Source organism: Rhodofomes roseus (genome assembly GCF_022264815.1).
Source record: "Rhodofomes roseus strain CIRM-BRFM 1785 chromosome Unknown C8Q71scaffold_5, whole genome shotgun sequence".
NCBI classification, from domain to species: Eukaryota; Fungi; Basidiomycota; class Agaricomycetes; order Polyporales; family Fomitopsidaceae; genus Rhodofomes; species Rhodofomes roseus.
In genome coordinates this window covers 547067-562721 of record NW_025952961.1, presented here as the reverse complement: position 1 = coordinate 562721, position 15655 = coordinate 547067, and the positions used below count along the sequence as shown (strand labels likewise).

Below are 15655 nucleotides of genomic sequence, written 5' to 3'. Positions count from 1 at the left end.
CGTATAGCACAGAGAAAACGTAAGTACGAGTGCAGGTTACGACTTACTAATATGGGATGGCGTATTGCTGGAAACCGTACAGTCTCAGCCACATCCGCACATTGGTATGCGCTGAACCTTGGACTCACTCGCACCGATAGCCTCAAATCTTCCTGCGTTTCATGCCAACCAAGCATTCGAGCGGCCTCCGGGCGAGAACGTCGCGGATCTGAAGCTGTGCAGAAAAGTCCTTCAGTTGAAGCTACGGCTAGGCATTCGACTCTACTTACCGGAGCATCAGACTTCAGAGCAAATTCGTACCGGCGGAACAACGTAGCGACGATGATATGGAGCTGCATGATAGCAAGACTGCGCCCGATACATGCCCTAGTCGCCGCCGTCAGTGACCAAACCGTGACAGATCCTCGTCAAACCCTTACCGAGGACCGATGGAGAACGGCACAAAGGCCTCCATCATCTGCTTCTTCCTTCCTGGACTAGCCTCGATCCAGCGCTCAGGACGGAACTCGGACGCATCCGGGCCCCAGATAGACTCGGCCCTATGCAGATGGTAGATCGGAACGCTGACCCATGTGCCCTCCTTCAAATGATGCCCGAGGATAGTGGCACCGCCAGCGGGGACCTCCCGAGGCAACCCGGCACCTATGGTTGCATGTAGGCGCTGCCCCTCGTGTATCACTGCGTCGAGGTAAGGTAGATCCTTGACGACGTCGTATGGGGCGACCTCGGAGTCGACAGACGCCAGGGCAGCATCCAGCTCAGCCTGCAGCTTAGCCTGCACGCGCTGGTCGCGAGCAAGATAGTATGTTGTAGCACACGTCGTACTGGTTTCAATAATACAGTCAGGGCGGCAATCTCCACAGTGTAAGAAATGCTTACTTGGCAATGGTGTCGGAGCCGGCGACGATCAACACGAAAGCCTCTGCGCTCAATTCGACTGGACTCAGCGGCTTGCCCTCGTCATCCCGCGCCTCCAGCAGCTTCTGGAGCATGTCTGGTCTGCCGCTCGGGTTGGCCAGGCGGCGCGCGACGGCCATGATAGACAGAGACGCCAGCTTCTTACTCGCATCGGAGTAGCTATTGAAACCGCTGCCAGGTATCCGCGGCAAGATGACCTGCCATGCGCGCGGCAGCCACCCGAGGCAGGCGTTTATTTCGGCGCGCGTACTGAGATTCTCGACGTATGGTATGTCTTCTTCCTCGATGTCGAGCTTGCCAGACCCTTCAGTGATCTTCTCGATTGCCCTGAAGCCTTCTTCAGGGTTCTTTGCGACTCTGGCAGTGTCCCTACCAGACTTGAGCATGCCGAAGGGAAGACCAAATGCGAGGTCGCCTGGACCAAGGCCGAGGATATGAGCACTACCCCTCTGCGTCAGTGGAGACAACCTACCGATAGTGTCGAATGCCCAGAAGTTGATCCCTGAGCAAGAAGTACGAGGTTAAAATCAAGTTGTGCGAAGCAGCAGTATCACGCAATCATGATACGTACAAGGCATGCAGTCAAACCAAACACAACCGTTCTCCACGCTCCAGGCGCCCGATCCGAGCTGGCCTTTGAGGGGGCCGCCACCATGCTGAGACTCCTGCACGCGGGAGGCCAGATGATCCCACTGACGGAGGAACTCGGCAACGTGTACGTGCGAGAGAGGCTCGACAGCACGAATACTCTGGGGCGCGAACATGTGCGCTTCCGCGCGCCGCTTACGGGCATGCTCCGTGCGCGATCGGGTGTTGAAGATGTTGCGGACGCTGAAGTTGGCGAAGATGTCATAAAAGCTCGCCTTCATGAGGCCAGCTGAGTGGCCGTAGATCGCGTCGAGTGCCTTTGGGTCGGAGATGGAGACGTAGTTCGGAGCGAGACGAACAAAGGGGCCTGAAGCACGCACGCGTTGTGGTTAGTCATTCTACAATCGCCACTGGTATACATACCGTGTTTACGGTGCATTTCATCAACTGCGCTTGACCATCGGTTGTGGCTGACTACCCAGAACATCCAGGCATCAGTGAACTTGGCGAGGAATGGACCTGGATACGAGCGCAACCCGGAAGCATCCTTGAAGTAAGTGATAACGCGAACTAAGATGAACGCCGCCGGAAGAACAGCTAGCAAAAGGAGAGGGTTGTTGGAAAGTTCAGAGGTCACCTGCTGAATGACCGGCATGTTGCCTCGCGATCAGATACGTCGCCTTGGCTGGAGGGAGTAGGGAAGCACCGCGACGAGATCCTTGTACTCTCACAGGCTTTATACTGCCGGCGATTCCGCTGAGGTAACATGTTGTGTGTGGTTCCGTATCACTGAAATTGCAGGGTCGGGATGTAGATCCTACTGACTGGAAGCAAATGGAGGTGAGTACAGGCGCTGAGACTGCGCAGATGTAGCCATGCGTGATGGTCGGATATGAGAAGTTCTAAAGAGCGCAAGGATCAGGAGGCTCGACTTTGCGAATTGGATAGAGTCTATCGACGATTTCGGTATGAGAAGCACCTACTCGGTCGGGACGACGAAGTGCTGACCATTGTATGAGACTTCTCGTGCGAACCTGCGGGCAGCCGTCACCCGAAGATTGTGTGATTCATTGGGCCGCCGCCTCCTCGCCAGCCGTCCGACACCGCGCCTCAGTGTTTCAAATCTGGCCTCATAACGACGTCTCGCACTTTCCCCGCTACCGGCCGTACAAACGAGATTACTCACTTCACCGAGACTCTCGGCGACGGGCCCAGTGTCTCGCAGCCTGTTTGACATTTGCCGAAGAACGCAAGGTCGGACCCGGGATGATTGAATGCAACAGCGTTTTCGGTGTCGGGGACAATGCAGAAGAACGCAGCGTGTGAAGTGTACGCTGGTCATGGGCTGTTCCTATGGCTTGTATGTGTGAGGTGCGCCCGAATGGATGGCCGAGTAGAGACGTCACGTAGCATCCAATGGATACTCACCGGTGCGACGGGGACGGTAAGAGTGATATGCATTCCTGTCCACCATGATCCCGAGCACTTGCGGCGGAAGTTGAGAATACGTGTCAACGTCATGTAGAAGGGTGCCCAGCCCTAGTGCCGCTATCGCATTGTGTCGGCAGAGCCGCAAAGGGTCCACAGGTAGTCAGCGCAGCTTGTCATGTAAGGCGGACGCTGGCGAGCGGCATGTATCGAGGTGGTGAATGACCAGGCATGGCAGTGGCAACTGCGATTTGCATTGCGGAGGCGCCCAGACAGCCATCGCTCAGATCTCAGATCTAATCGGCGTCCCCGTCCGACACCGTAACGGGCCGGCCGAGCGCGACGCGTCGCAACATGAGGCGCGTGCACGTGACCGCGCTGCAATTCGAACATTGATCGCTACGCGGCGGCAGGAGGTGCGGCTCGTTGCTCTCAACCTCCCACCCTTCACGCCGCGCTACCCTCCTTCACACGCCCGTTCGCCCCATCCTGGATACATCTCGCAACACTATCAGGCCAGATGGCCACAGGTCGCTCGTTGTATGATACGCTGGGGATCACCCAATCCGCCTCCGCCGATGCTGGTGCGTTGTGATTCGACTTTACGGCATTCCTGGGGTGGACCTGATGTGCGCTTTCTTCTGCCTGCAAGTTCGCAAGGCGTATAAATTGAAAGCATTGCAGACACACCCAGGTGAGGCGAATTTTCTGGAGGAGGCGAGGGCATGGTGTTCACAGGCTTCGCAGACAAACTGCCATTAGGCACGCCCGAAGCCGAGATCGAAGCTGCAAAGGCACGCTTCAGAGAGGTCCGTAGATTCTAACATCGTGTGCGATTGCACTTGACGCGCTCTCCACGTCTTGCAGGTCCACACAGCGTTCGAGGTCCTCAGTGATCCGGCGAAGCGCCGCGTATGTTGCTTCTCCCAGTCCAAACATGTGCAGCGAACCCTGAACTCTAATGACACCGACCCGCACAGGCCTACGACAATGGACTCGAATACTTCCGCAGACACGTCAACGTCAACATGGGCGAGATGCAGACCAAGCTCGCGCAGGCGAAGCTTGCGAAGGAGCGCGCCGAGTGGGCGCGGCAGGCAGAGCTGCGCCATCAGGAGCGGATGCGTGCCCTGCGCGAGGAGGTCCTCGCGAGTCAGAGGCGCTACCAGGAGACGATGGCCAAGGCCGAGTTGAGGTACCAGGAACGCGTGCGCGCGCTGGAGGAGGAGCTCACTGCGAAGAGGGAGGCCGAGCGGAGGGAGGAGGCGAGCATGCGCACCGAGTCATATGACATGGCTGAGGAGATGCTTCGGGACTTGAGAAAGCTGAACCCTGAGTGGGAGATACGGAGGAAGGAAGTGCTCCGCGTAGGTGGACATATATATTTCGCAAATCTCGAGGCTGAAATATCCGGATATAGCGGCAAGCGGAGAGAATGAAGAAGACAGAGAGGCCGCCGATGCGTGCGTCGCAGAGCGAGCCTGTGTACCTTTGACCCATCCATCCCGGGTGCTAGATCTTATTCTGGTATTTATCGGACTTACTGACGCTGATGTTGTCAACAATACCCCCTCCCTCGCAAGCGACACCTGTACATTGCTATGTCACAATTCATTGTAGATCTGCACCAAAGCTAGGTCCAGTCAGTCGTATCTGCGCTTTCTAGTCCCGTGAGACTCACTCTAAGCAGCTCCCAACGCCTTGAGCCTGCTGTGTGCGATCTTGCCCAGGTCGCCCACCGCTCTCTCGAGTTCCTTGGTCCATTCTTCGCTGCCGGCCTCTACGCTGCCCACCGTCTCGACAGGTGGTTGATCGGGACTGAGGGAGTGCTCTAGCCCCAGCACACCCTCCATCTCGTCCTTGATTTCCGCCCGCGACCGCCCGTTGACGAACGTGATATAGCGCAAACCAGGGTAGCGGTGCTCGTAGCACGCATTAAGGTGCGTGAGGCGGGCAAGCACCTCAGGCGGCGTAGCGCGGGCCGCTTGCTCTTTCTTACTGAGGCGCGATAGCCCGCTGACCTCGCCGATGCGCGGATGGCCTGCGATGAAGCTCGCCTTGAGAGTGGGGTCCCACTTGGACGCGACTACGAGTGTCGCGTCGATGAGTTCGCCGTACGACGCTGGCTTAGATGGGGCGGACGCGATGTAGGTCGCAACTCCCGGAAGTAGATCGGAGTAGAGGATGGGCGAGGACTCGAAGAGGAGGGTGAGTGTGGTCGCAAGCGGGCTATCCTTCTCGGCCTTGCTCTCGAGGACGTCTTGGAAGGGCGGTAGAGCGGTCATGGTGCTACGCAGTCCAGTTACTCAGGCTGTGTAGCGTTGAGACAGGCTGGATGGCAGAGTACTACTACACGTACATCAGGCGATAAGCTTGCGCTCGGCGGGCCGCTGTCTCGAACGACTGGGGAGGACAGGACGTCTGATTGATCGCGGGGACAAGGACGAGCGCGCCTATTCACGCTCCGCGAGCCTCTTGACCCGCCTCGTGCCCAGCCTGGGATTGTTTCCACCCCCACCAGCTTGAACGCACCTGGCCATGCGCCGCTCGCTCGACGTCATGTCCGTGCTCTCCAGCGACGACCTCTCCGACTACGATGTCATCTCCGACGGCCACCAGTCCCTCGAGTCCAGCATCGCCGACCTCGGTCACGTGGCCGGCGGCGCAGCCACCCTCCGCGAGCCCGCGCCCCTCCCGGCTGCCCAGGAGCGGTTCGACACCATCGCGCTGACCGCAGACGACATCCAGGACTACGTCCAGAAGGCTGTCCCCGCTGCCGCGCCTGCGTTCAAGCGCGGTTCGGACGGCGAGCTACGCACCGTGCGGGTGTATGTAGACGGTGTGTTCGACCCGTTCCAAGCTAGGTGAGTCGACGACCGCTCCGCCGTGTGCCGTCAGTGCGAGTCTTACCGCGACGAAGAGATGCCCTGCAGCTGCGCCAGGCCAAGCTTTCCTTCCCGAGCGTACACCTGATGGTCGGCGTGTTGGCAGACGACCTCTGTGAGGCGCATCACACTCCCATCATATGGCCGCATGTGGACAGGTGCGAGGTGCTGCGACACTGTCGGTGGGTGGACGAGATCGTGCCGGAGGCACCGTGGACCCTAGATGAACAGTTCCTGCGGGCGAAGAGGGTTGACTACGTCGCTGTTGACGAGGGCTCGTCTGTGAGTCCTGCATGCGACAAGGAGCGGTTAAAGGGTTATGACCTCGTGAAGAGCCTCCGTATGTTTTCACGTTACTCATGCTATCGCATGCTGAATACATTGGTTCACAGGGAAATCCATTCCTACTCGACGGACGAACACGATGACTCCAGTGGAACCCAGAGGCCTATCTGTATTCACCGAGTCCACGAAGGGCACTATGCGGGGCCCGGCCGACCTTGCGGCGGCGCTTCAGCAGAAATTGTCAGTCGATGACGACACCGACACCAATCCGTTCGAGGAACCGAAACAGGATATATTCGGTATCGGCTATGGTGTTTAGGTCTGCCAACTCTGGGAATAGAGGAAGTGGAGTATGGACCGGTATGTTTGGTCGACTTCACCTGCTGACGATGGGATAGCCCGTGTATCATTATTCCTGACGAAGACGAAGACTGATGTATTCCGTGTACAACCGAGCCAGTAGCGATATAATACATGTATGCCATACACCATAGCATATGCACAATTCCGAGTTCTGTCCCCAACCATCAGACACGCTTGTGCACTTTGATCAGCATCGGCAGCTGGCTGCCCTTCTCCATCTCGCCCCGGACGATCGGGCGCTGGATCGCTGCTCGCTGCCGCACAATTTCCTCCTTTGGCAGGGCAAGCTCGAATTCGAATGTGCGGATGAGCGTGAACAACAACGCCTTCATCCTAGCGTGTGGCAATGCTTGCATCACGAAATCAAATGGGGCAGTAGGAACGGACTTACTCGACCAAGGCGAAGCGGAAGCCGATGCAAGAGCGCGGACCTCCCAGGAAGGTCATCATGTTGCTCCACACACCCGGGACGTGCTGCGCTGCCTCAGGCGTGTGCTCCCACCTGTCGGGCCTACATATAGATGATTGTGAGCGCAATTCCAGCCCAAGCCGACAGCCGAAGAAGACCGTACTTGAACTCGTGAGCGTCCTCCCCCCATATAACCTTAGACGTATTCAGCTGAAGAATGGGTACGTCGATCGTGGTACCCTTGTCGATCCTAGCACAAAGACCCGTCAGCACGCTTCCGCAATCGACACAACCACGGCTCGGACGTACTTGATAGCATCGTGCACCTGCCCATGCACGTCCGTGAACGGCGTGTTCAGCGGGATGAGGTCGTCCTTGACCGCCATGCGAAGCGTGCTCGGGATGGGCGCGTGCAGGCGCAGCGTCTCGCGCACGACGGCGTCGAGGTACGGGAGCTCCTGCAGCTCGTCCATCGTCGGGTTCTCCGTGGGGAGACTGTACGCCTCCTCGCGCAGCTTCTCTTGTATCTCCGGCGCGACCGCAAGGGAGTAGAGCGCCCAGGCTGTGGCGTTGCTCGTCGTCTCGTGCCCGGCGACGAGGAAGCTAGGGCAGTGTGAGAGGACTGGGAGAGCGGCGTGTAGGCGTACTTACGTCGGCACCTCTAATACGGCCTAGTCAGCGACTCGGAGCGTATCGAAGCAGGGTAACGGCAGGACGTACGGGCAAGGATGTCCTCATCAGACAGCCGCTGGTTCTCTGGGATGTCCAAGCCCGCATTAGCCTTGATGAGGAGCGTCAACAAGTCGCGGCTCTCTAGGTCCACATGCTTCTCGTCTGCCTTCTCGCCGTGGCTGGCTGAGCCAGTGATGTCCGCCCTCTTCTCACGGATGAGCTGCAGGCCGACGTTGCGCATGATTGCTTTGGCTCGGTTAGCTCGTCTCCCACTAGGGGTGGGCTGCGCTTCGTGGTTAGAATTCTGCGTTCGACCGCGACGGAGAGCGTATGACGCACGATGAACCGCAGAGGTGGAAACAGGAACCTGAGGAAGCTAAAGACAGACGGCGCGTTCGTCGCCTTGCCAAAGATCACTCTGAAGGCAGCATGCAGCTCGCTCGTCTTACCGTCAACGTTCAGCGCGTCGAATTCGTAATTGAATCCTGCAGCACAGTATCAGGAGCTGTACCGCATGGCGTACTAAAGCAGCCACGCAAAAATTTACCTGCGAGGCCGATCACGTCGAGAGTCATCTTGGACAGTCCCTCGATGACTTCGACGCGCGCGGGTTCTCCGGTCTCGGAGATGAGATCTTTCCAGTAGTCGGCGAGCTACATATGCATGGCCGTGTCAGTGACGCAAAGACTCTGGGTAGCCCTGATAGTTTACCTCGATGGCCTTCAGCACGAAGACATCCGTGAGCTCCCTTATCTGAGCTGGCCCGAACGCTGGGTTCTGGGCGAATATGCGTTAGGTACTATACGGAAAAGACAATAGCTTGTATAGGCACCATGACGCGTCTCTACACGGAGTAATGCAGTCGTCAGGCCTCATGTAACGGCACTGAAATGAACAAAACCTACTTGCTGCCGGTGCTGATCGCCTTAGTATACATGTATGTCAGTCGAACGGTGAATCATGCTGAATGAAGGTCTAACCCTCGACAAAGACCAGGCCTGGATAATCAATGGTGAACTGCGGATTCGTTGCGTTGCTGAAGCTAGAATGTTCTACCTTTTCCGACCACTGTGGACAAACCGTATCGGGCAGCCGGTGGCTTCCAGTAATCGGCGGAGTGACTGAGGATGTGGTTAAGGGCCCTCGTATCGACAGTATACAATACGTTCGCCTACAGGACTATCAGCGAGCAAGTTCAAGCTCACGAGCGTTATCGCGGACGAAACGCTCACATTGAACAAGCCCTTGTAGGTGAGAGTGTGTCCGTATTGCTCTACCCAGCTCTCGTGGAGCGGGCGTGCTTCGGCAGCCGTCAATTCTTTGAGGTTACCATAGAGCCAGCTAGGAGACGGCGGGGCTGGCAGGTTGCGCAGGCTAGACCTGCACGGCGCGGCAATGATGCGCCCTAGCTTCCAAGCAACATACGCAGCTAGGACTGCACCAGCGACTTGCAGGTATACAGTGGAGAACACCTTCAGATGGGCAAGGACTCGGATGTCGAGCATGGCTGAATAGGATGAGGCGCTGCAAAAGTTCACCGCAGGCTTGAAATAGTACGGACCCCGCAGCTAGTGCGCAGTTTGATCCGAGAACGAAGTCGAAGTTGCCGAGCGTAGACGCGTCCTAGGACCTGTAGTATGACGTTGCGAACCTTCAGTTTATGTACAATATAACTCTTTTTTCGCAGGGATGTCTGCAGGTAGGAATCCACCATAGAAGTCACTCACGGGAGAAGCTATCCAACACAAATACCTGTGAATGGTTGGAAGAGGGAGGACGCTGACACGGCGTGCAGAGCGTGGCAGTTATGAAATCCTGTCATTAGCATGACCTCCCGCTCATGTTGCCATCACGGGTATGGTAGTGTAGTATCTTGTGGCGCCGATATGCAGTGGAGAGCGTCATGCCAAAAGTGCTTTCAGTGGCAACGCCTACAATGCTGATACGTAGCTGCTGCAGGCTTAGATTTGAGCGAGGAGTCATGTGTCGAGACAGATTCAGACAACTTAATGTAGTTGTATGCCGTCCCCGCAAGTCGAAATTTCAAGACATACCCGGGTACTCCGGACAAGGTGGGAAGTTACGCAGCCGTCCGCAAGTACGGCACCTGAACGGGCCGTAGGAGTAACACAGTTACAATCAGAAGCCCTTTAAAGAAGCTCGCAGCCAGGCGGAATTAAACAGGCCAGACATGTCGGCGATGGCAGTCTGCGCCGGTGGGCTGATATACTGTATCCCACGATGTCTAGTCGACGACAGACATTCTGCATAGATGGAGCCACCATTAAGGTAAGCACTGTACATTGGCCAGTGTAGGGCGAGATTACCTTGACCGGCTCCGGCTCCGTTCCACAAACACCGTGACTGGCTCTGAGTCTAGGCAGTGATAGAATTCAATACAGTCAGAACACGCTCATCTTGAACGACTGATAGGATCACTCAACCAACCACTGTGCTTGTAACCAAACAGAACACGAAGCTGATCCACCAGACACGGATGTCAACATCAACAGTGGGGAGCGCCAGCGCCCTTCCTCAGAGTCGCTCAATGGTACTAAGTGAATAGTAGCCCCATAATCTGAACTTCATGTTGACGTGATATCCTAAACATGTGTAGGCTCTGAAGAATAGACGTGCATCCGGTAATCGAATCGTAGAACTCACCGATGCGGCATACGTTGACAGCAAACGGTCTAAGTAGATCAGAAGCTGAGTTCCTTCGGAGGAATGCTAGCCCCAGTGAGTCATGAGTCCCCCCGAAGCTCATCCCCGGGCCAGACATGCGATCCAGTTAGATCCAGTTGCAAGGGAGCTTCGGACGCCGAAATGTGTGGTAAGTACAGGTAGACCCATGCACTGGCAGATTGGCAGATGAATACAGTATTTCACGTAGAACCGTTCAGTAGGAGCGCCGACTTGGCGCCGACTGACACAAGCTAGCGGAGTGACAACATTTGTTACTTGTGTATTGGTTCGGCATTAGCTGAGGGCCAATACTAAGTAATTAACGTACTAAATTTTACATAACCAAAATTAAACCACCACCATACTTACTAGTACTACTCATGGACGGCCGCTGTACTTTATTATATGGCACTGCGTCCTCGCCTGGTCCTCGCCGAGCATCGTCCTGCTTGCCATACATATCCTTGATGCCGACTGTACCGCATTGTTACTCCCTCATATTTACAGCATACCGCGCTCTTCACTGACCCGTCCAGGGCTCCACATACCGGCGTCACGGTCATGCCCTTCGGCGGAGGTTCGCCCGCTCCTTACTCCGGCCGATTGAAATTCGGAAGGCTCAGTCAGCGAATGTAGGGGCTAAAGTAGAAAGTACTAGTCAAGAGTGTGGGCATTTGCTCCTCGTCTGCTACTATGCCCCGTCAAGTTCGCAAGCGTGCTATGTCGCGGTCCTCGAACGAAGAGGGGGGCGCTCGACAACATCGCAGGGTGCGCAGGAGGGTAAAGCCGCAACGAACGGAGATGCCCTGGACGAAACAACTCATGATACCCCCTCTTCATCACCTCATGCCGAGCCCTCACAGTCGGAGAAAGTAGCGGAGGACGACCTATGTCCAATCTGTCATCTATTGCTTTACAAGCCTGTGACGACACCGTGCAAACATAGCGCATGTCAATCTTGTATGGCGCGCTGGGCAGACATCTCTGTGAGCTCGGAGATGGTCATCTTGCCTATCTCCACATCTTCCGGAGATCCTGCGCCGCCCTCCGATGAGGTCAAGTGCCCAATGTGCAGGACACTTACGACCACAATCTTGGACGCTACAAAGGACGAGGACCTGCGAACTCGGTATCCTCAGACGTATTTGGATAGGGCAGAAGAGACGGAGGAATCCGAGGTGGGAGAGGGAGAGAATGCGACCGTCGAGACCCTCACAATCCATCTGGGAAACACACATAAGCTCAGGAACCCGGGCGAGGGCGGCTATAACGCTCACCAATGGACGTTCTTCGTGCGACCAAGTAACACATATATCATCGAAGAGGTGCGGATGTTATTGGTGAGTGCCGTTGTCTGTCATCGGTTTCAGTCAGCCACCTACTCACTGAACATTCGATAGCATCCCACGTTCCGACCTCCGTGCGTCCATCGCAGAGAGCCGCCCTACGAGATAACGCGCCTGGGCTGGGGCTTCTTCACGATTGTCGTTCTCGTGATTCTGAAGGTCGGATATACATGGGTCAGCGAGGACGCTGTCGCTTCGCCTGATGGGCATGAAAAAAACATGCTGACACTCGAGTGGACATTGGACTTTGATGGTGGCGGAAGTCAGGGGCGGGTGAAGCTGAAGGTCAAGAAAGAGGCATGGGCAGATGGCCATATCACAGAGGAAGGGTTGTTCGGGACGAGTGACGAGGAATGGGTCGATGAGAGTGGCGAGGAATGATAATCACTGTACTACTAGGCTGACATGCCAACTCGAGTCTTGGATAGGGTCTCCATGTTCCGTCATTCGAGATCTCTTATAGCGGTTAAGTCTTACCACAAGAACCTCTCATGTTGGACCTACTAGTGGACGGTTGTTTGCAGGAGGTTTCGAGACATGTGAAGAAGTGGGTAACACAGGGGTACCCGGGTAACGGTTTGAACGAAGCAGTGACCAGCGTCATCTGTTCAATTCGTGCAGCTGTCACGCACGCGTGACGTAACGCGTTTTCCTCTCTACCTCCTTCTCCCATCTCGTGAGTCTGCTTCGAATATCGCATGCATCGTACTGGCATTTCCAAGGCACCTACATTCGAGCCAATGATGGGCCATACGGATGGTCGTGCCACTGATGACGCGTTCAACCAAGAGTCGGTCGCTACGTCAGCCCGGACGACTTACATCTGCGCCAAGATCCTCAGTGAACACCTACAAAAGACTGCTCGACGTCTTCCTCATGACGAGAGTCGCAAGCTAATCGAGGGCCTCACATATACTTCCGCTATCCCTGTATCAGACTCTAATGAGCGTGATGGCGAGAGTCATGACCCGCAAGCCGAGGACCAGGGCACGGTCGGGACAGCATTGTCAGACTCTCAGCCTATGTGTTCCTCGCATCCCTCACTCCTCGGAGGACTTTCTGAACAAGATGTAAAGAGGTTTGGTGCATCGTCGCTTCGTGTGAGTATTATCTCTGACTCAGGCTTCCGTGAGATGATTGACTCCCGCTAGTTGACACCTCGTTGTCAAGAACAACTCGCCCATGAACTGAAGGACACGCTGCTCTCTGTCACAGACTTCATCTCCGACTTAAAAGCTGGTATGTGGAATCATCCAACGGAAATTCCTCGTACCAACAGTCTCCGATGTAGGTCCAAATGGACTTGAGGCCGCATCGCAGGTGCCTGATCGCATCCGTGCTCAGGGCGAGAGCTTAGAGCGAGAGCGCAAGCTCTCCGAGATGTACCAAGAGCACATTTCCCAGTTGGTCAGTGAGATCAACCAGGTTAGCCTCCTTCGCCGCACCCATTGCTACTCGTTTAACGGAAATGTGTTTGCAGATCCACCCAAGGCTTGAGGAAGATCTCATCGAAGCGCTGTCTGTCCTCCCTTCTATCCTGAACGACCCCAGAACCGCAGAAGCGGCCCTACTTAGCACCACGATCGAAGCCTCCCTGATCAAGCTATCGCTCATACGCACTCGCACGCACGTCGCGCTGTATGGCCACTCATCTCCGAGTCGCCCCAACGCGACCATGAGCCGTGCGCTTGCTACCGCGGCGGAGAGATTACGCGCGAAACAGCGCACGCAGGAAGAAGAGGAACGCGAGCTGGACGGGCAGCTTGCCGCGTACGATGGAATGCTCAGCTTGGTGGGCGGTAAAGACGGCAGTTTCGCGCAAGTTGTCGAGGATATGGCCCGCGTAAAGCGAGAAACGGAGGAATGTAGGAAGGACCTGCGGAGGTTGGGATGGACCGGAGACTAGGCCTACCATGGCCAGGCGGGGGTTGACTTCGCGTTACTTTGGGGACAAAGCACTGACAATTGAGCCGCCGCTTTGCTCTCGAGTGGCACGGTCACGTGGGAGCCTTGCTGTGGCGCGCCGCCACAGGTCACTTTGGCCGCCGCCACACGCCACAACCTGTCTCTCTTGAACTCTGCAGCCTGTCCCCCGCAATCGCTCCATACCGCGACCTCCCAATTGCATACTTCACGCTGTGATCTACAAGTTAAGAATGCCCCATCGTGAGTACTAGTATTCTCCGGCCGTCAGTAACCGACGTGACCTGATGTCTTTGTAGTCAGTATTCCCAGTACCGTGGTACGATCCAACTACCCGGCAGCTAGTGGGGACCGCTCGGCTGTGTCGAAACTACCCCTCGAGCTCCTCTCTGAAGTCTTTCTCATTCTCGCCGGTACAACCGTCAAGGAATATGGTGTCCCTGTCGTCGCGAGCGACGTTGTGGCGCAGGTTTGCTGGAAGTGGAGGGCCTTGGCCCTCTCGATGTCTAGGCTTTGGCAGCGCTTCATTGTCACTGAGCGGTGTACCATTATTACTGTGCAAGAGAGACTGCTACGGTCGAATATGCGCCCGCTCGAAGTCCAGATCCTAGGCTGGCCGACATCCACGACTTTTGCGGAGGGGCTTCTCCCCGTCGTGCGCGCGATTGCCGGGCAATCGAGGCGCGTCAAGTACTTCGTCGTGACTGGCCTCGACCTCGACTACACCGAACTCATCATGGAAGAATTCTCGGAGACTGCGCCTATCCTCCGCACGCTCTACATCGATGCGGACGTTCAGGAGGTATTGCAGGAGGCTCTGCCTGCTCGTACGCTGTCCCTCTTCGGCGGTCAGACGCCCCAGCTGTTACGAGCGACCGTCATCGGTGCACCGGTGTCCCTCGACTCGTTCTCCACACTCAAGAAATTGGTCCTGCAAAACCAGATCCACACCTCCGTGCCAAAGCTCCTGTCAGCCCTTCGGCGGTGCCCCGAGCTACAAGAGCTGAATCTGGGCTTCGTCAGAAGATGCTGGGACAAAAACACGTCGTACCCGACGGATCCGATCGACTTGCCGTGTCTCAAGCAATTGGTCCTCGATGGCAAGCAAGACGACGTACTGCACACCCTCGCTCACGTCACCTTTCCGACTACGACGTCGGTGAGTCTGTGGATGTTCTACGGTGCCGTCGCGGAGCGCGAAGCCCCGCACTGCACCTCGCTGCAGACGATCACGTCGAGGATCAAGCACGCCGAGATCGACTTCGTGACTGACTTAGTACACGCAAGCTTCAAACTCACAGTGACGTCGCCGGCCGACCGCTTTGTGGCCACGTTTGATTGGCTCATGGATGGAGAGGACGACGGTCCGCATGGCCAGCCCTCGATGCGGTTCGACGTATTGCGCTTGTCCGCACTGGAGCATCTCACCGTGAAGGCGATCCCGACGTCAAGGCTGACACACTCTGCGGAGTGGGGACGGCTCTTTGACCTAATGCCGGCACTCAAGAAGATCGAGTTCGATGTCCCACACCCGCATATTGACGCGGTGAACCTCTTCTCGCCGTTGATCATCGCCCTCACGCCGGGATCCTCACGAGCCAAGCATGAAGCGCCTGACGCTGAAGGCATCGTGGTGCGTTGCCCTCAGCTGGAGACGATGTGCGTGGCGGCGTTTTGGCGGCTGTCATTACCCGGCGTCTATCTGGAGCTCGCGTTCAAGAGACTTCTGGACGGTCGGGCTGCCTTGCGCTTGCGGAGTCGGGTCGATGTCCTCTCCCAGGTCTCAACGGAGACGTAACGATCGCAGCATCTGTGCGAAGATGTGAGGCTACTGGTATCGGGTGCTTCCTTGAAGGAGCAACTTGGCTGCGTGGAGCCTTGCATAATCGTCGGCCGATGACCACCAGGATGATGAGTATCGTACTCAAGGACGATGCTTTTGTTGTTGGACACGTCTGAGTAGATGGGCGACATTGGTGTATCATCACCATAAGGACCGCGATGAAGTGCTCGAGCGGTTCATATTGTTGTTTGTATTGGAAAGAAGGGCGTAGTACTAATATATCATTCTATAACTGTTCTGGTACATGCTGCGCCGGTACGAATGATGCATTGCCATCCTGCCACAAGACGTCAATGGGAACATCCTGCTT

At 56.3% G+C, this 15655-nt stretch overlaps 8 protein-coding genes across 8 annotated transcripts; 5 read left to right on the top strand and 3 right to left on the bottom strand.

Annotated features, from left to right (window-relative positions):
* Positions 1-47: 47 nt before the first annotated feature.
* On the bottom strand, positions 48-2425 carry C8Q71DRAFT_466856 (cytochrome P450). The gene is made up of 7 exons (XM_047918727.1): positions 1930-2425; positions 1490-1873; positions 1391-1420; positions 880-1333; positions 420-824; positions 270-366; positions 48-214 (listed from the first exon to the last, which is right to left on the bottom strand). Exons 1-7 carry the CDS (start codon positions 2159-2161, stop codon positions 143-145), a joined length of 1674 nt encoding a protein of 557 aa, XP_047781533.1. The 5' UTR covers positions 2162-2425; the 3' UTR covers positions 48-142.
* Positions 2426-3354: 929 nt separating this feature from the next.
* Positions 3355-4573, top strand: C8Q71DRAFT_466658 (DnaJ-domain-containing protein). Its single transcript, XM_047918724.1, has 5 exons — positions 3355-3518; positions 3587-3628; positions 3682-3743; positions 3802-3846; positions 3915-4573. The coding sequence occupies exons 1-5, from the start codon at positions 3455-3457 to the stop codon at positions 4371-4373; spliced, it is 672 nt and encodes a 223-aa protein (XP_047781532.1). The 5' UTR covers positions 3355-3454; the 3' UTR covers positions 4374-4573.
* Positions 4493-5597, bottom strand: C8Q71DRAFT_466729 (Oxo-4-hydroxy-4-carboxy-5-ureidoimidazoline decarboxylase). The gene is made up of 3 exons (XM_047918725.1): positions 5294-5597; positions 4616-5223; positions 4493-4556 (listed from the first exon to the last, which is right to left on the bottom strand). The coding sequence occupies exon 2, from the start codon at positions 5217-5219 to the stop codon at positions 4617-4619; it is 603 nt and encodes a 200-aa protein (XP_047781531.1). The 5' UTR covers positions 5220-5223; positions 5294-5597; the 3' UTR covers positions 4493-4556; position 4616.
* Positions 5473-6423, top strand: C8Q71DRAFT_795133 (uncharacterized protein; the record flags this gene model as incomplete). Its single annotated transcript, XM_047925592.1, has 3 exons — positions 5473-5798; positions 5855-6159; positions 6212-6423. The coding sequence occupies 3 exons, from the start codon at positions 5473-5475 to the stop codon at positions 6421-6423; spliced, it is 843 nt and encodes a 280-aa protein (XP_047781530.1).
* Positions 6424-6631: 208 nt separating this feature from the next.
* C8Q71DRAFT_855186 (cytochrome P450) lies at positions 6632-9053 on the bottom strand (the record flags this gene model as incomplete). Its single annotated transcript, XM_047927153.1, has 14 exons — positions 6632-6800; positions 6859-6978; positions 7040-7126; positions 7186-7479; positions 7528-7537; positions 7597-7831; positions 7888-8033; positions 8096-8201; positions 8260-8325; positions 8381-8392; positions 8454-8473; positions 8529-8546; positions 8605-8719; positions 8781-9053. The coding sequence occupies 14 exons, from the start codon at positions 9051-9053 to the stop codon at positions 6632-6634; spliced, it is 1671 nt and encodes a 556-aa protein (XP_047781529.1).
* Positions 9054-10650: 1597 nt separating this feature from the next.
* C8Q71DRAFT_744626 (uncharacterized protein) lies at positions 10651-12148 on the top strand. The gene is made up of 4 exons (XM_047922955.1): positions 10651-10810; positions 10870-11573; positions 11634-12035; positions 12084-12148. Exons 1-3 carry the CDS (start codon positions 10795-10797, stop codon positions 11958-11960), a joined length of 1047 nt encoding a protein of 348 aa, XP_047781528.1. The 5' UTR covers positions 10651-10794; the 3' UTR covers positions 11961-12035; positions 12084-12148.
* Positions 12149-12322: 174 nt separating this feature from the next.
* Positions 12323-13485, top strand: C8Q71DRAFT_855184 (uncharacterized protein; the record flags this gene model as incomplete). Its single annotated transcript, XM_047927152.1, has 4 exons — positions 12323-12679; positions 12731-12818; positions 12871-13004; positions 13060-13485. 4 exons carry the CDS (start codon positions 12323-12325, stop codon positions 13483-13485), a joined length of 1005 nt encoding a protein of 334 aa, XP_047781527.1.
* Positions 13486-13610: 125 nt separating this feature from the next.
* On the top strand, positions 13611-15402 carry C8Q71DRAFT_466578 (uncharacterized protein). Its single transcript, XM_047918723.1, has 2 exons — positions 13611-13745; positions 13802-15402. Exons 1-2 carry the CDS (start codon positions 13736-13738, stop codon positions 15298-15300), a joined length of 1509 nt encoding a protein of 502 aa, XP_047781526.1. The 5' UTR covers positions 13611-13735; the 3' UTR covers positions 15301-15402.
* The last annotated feature ends 253 nt before the right edge of the window (positions 15403-15655 follow it).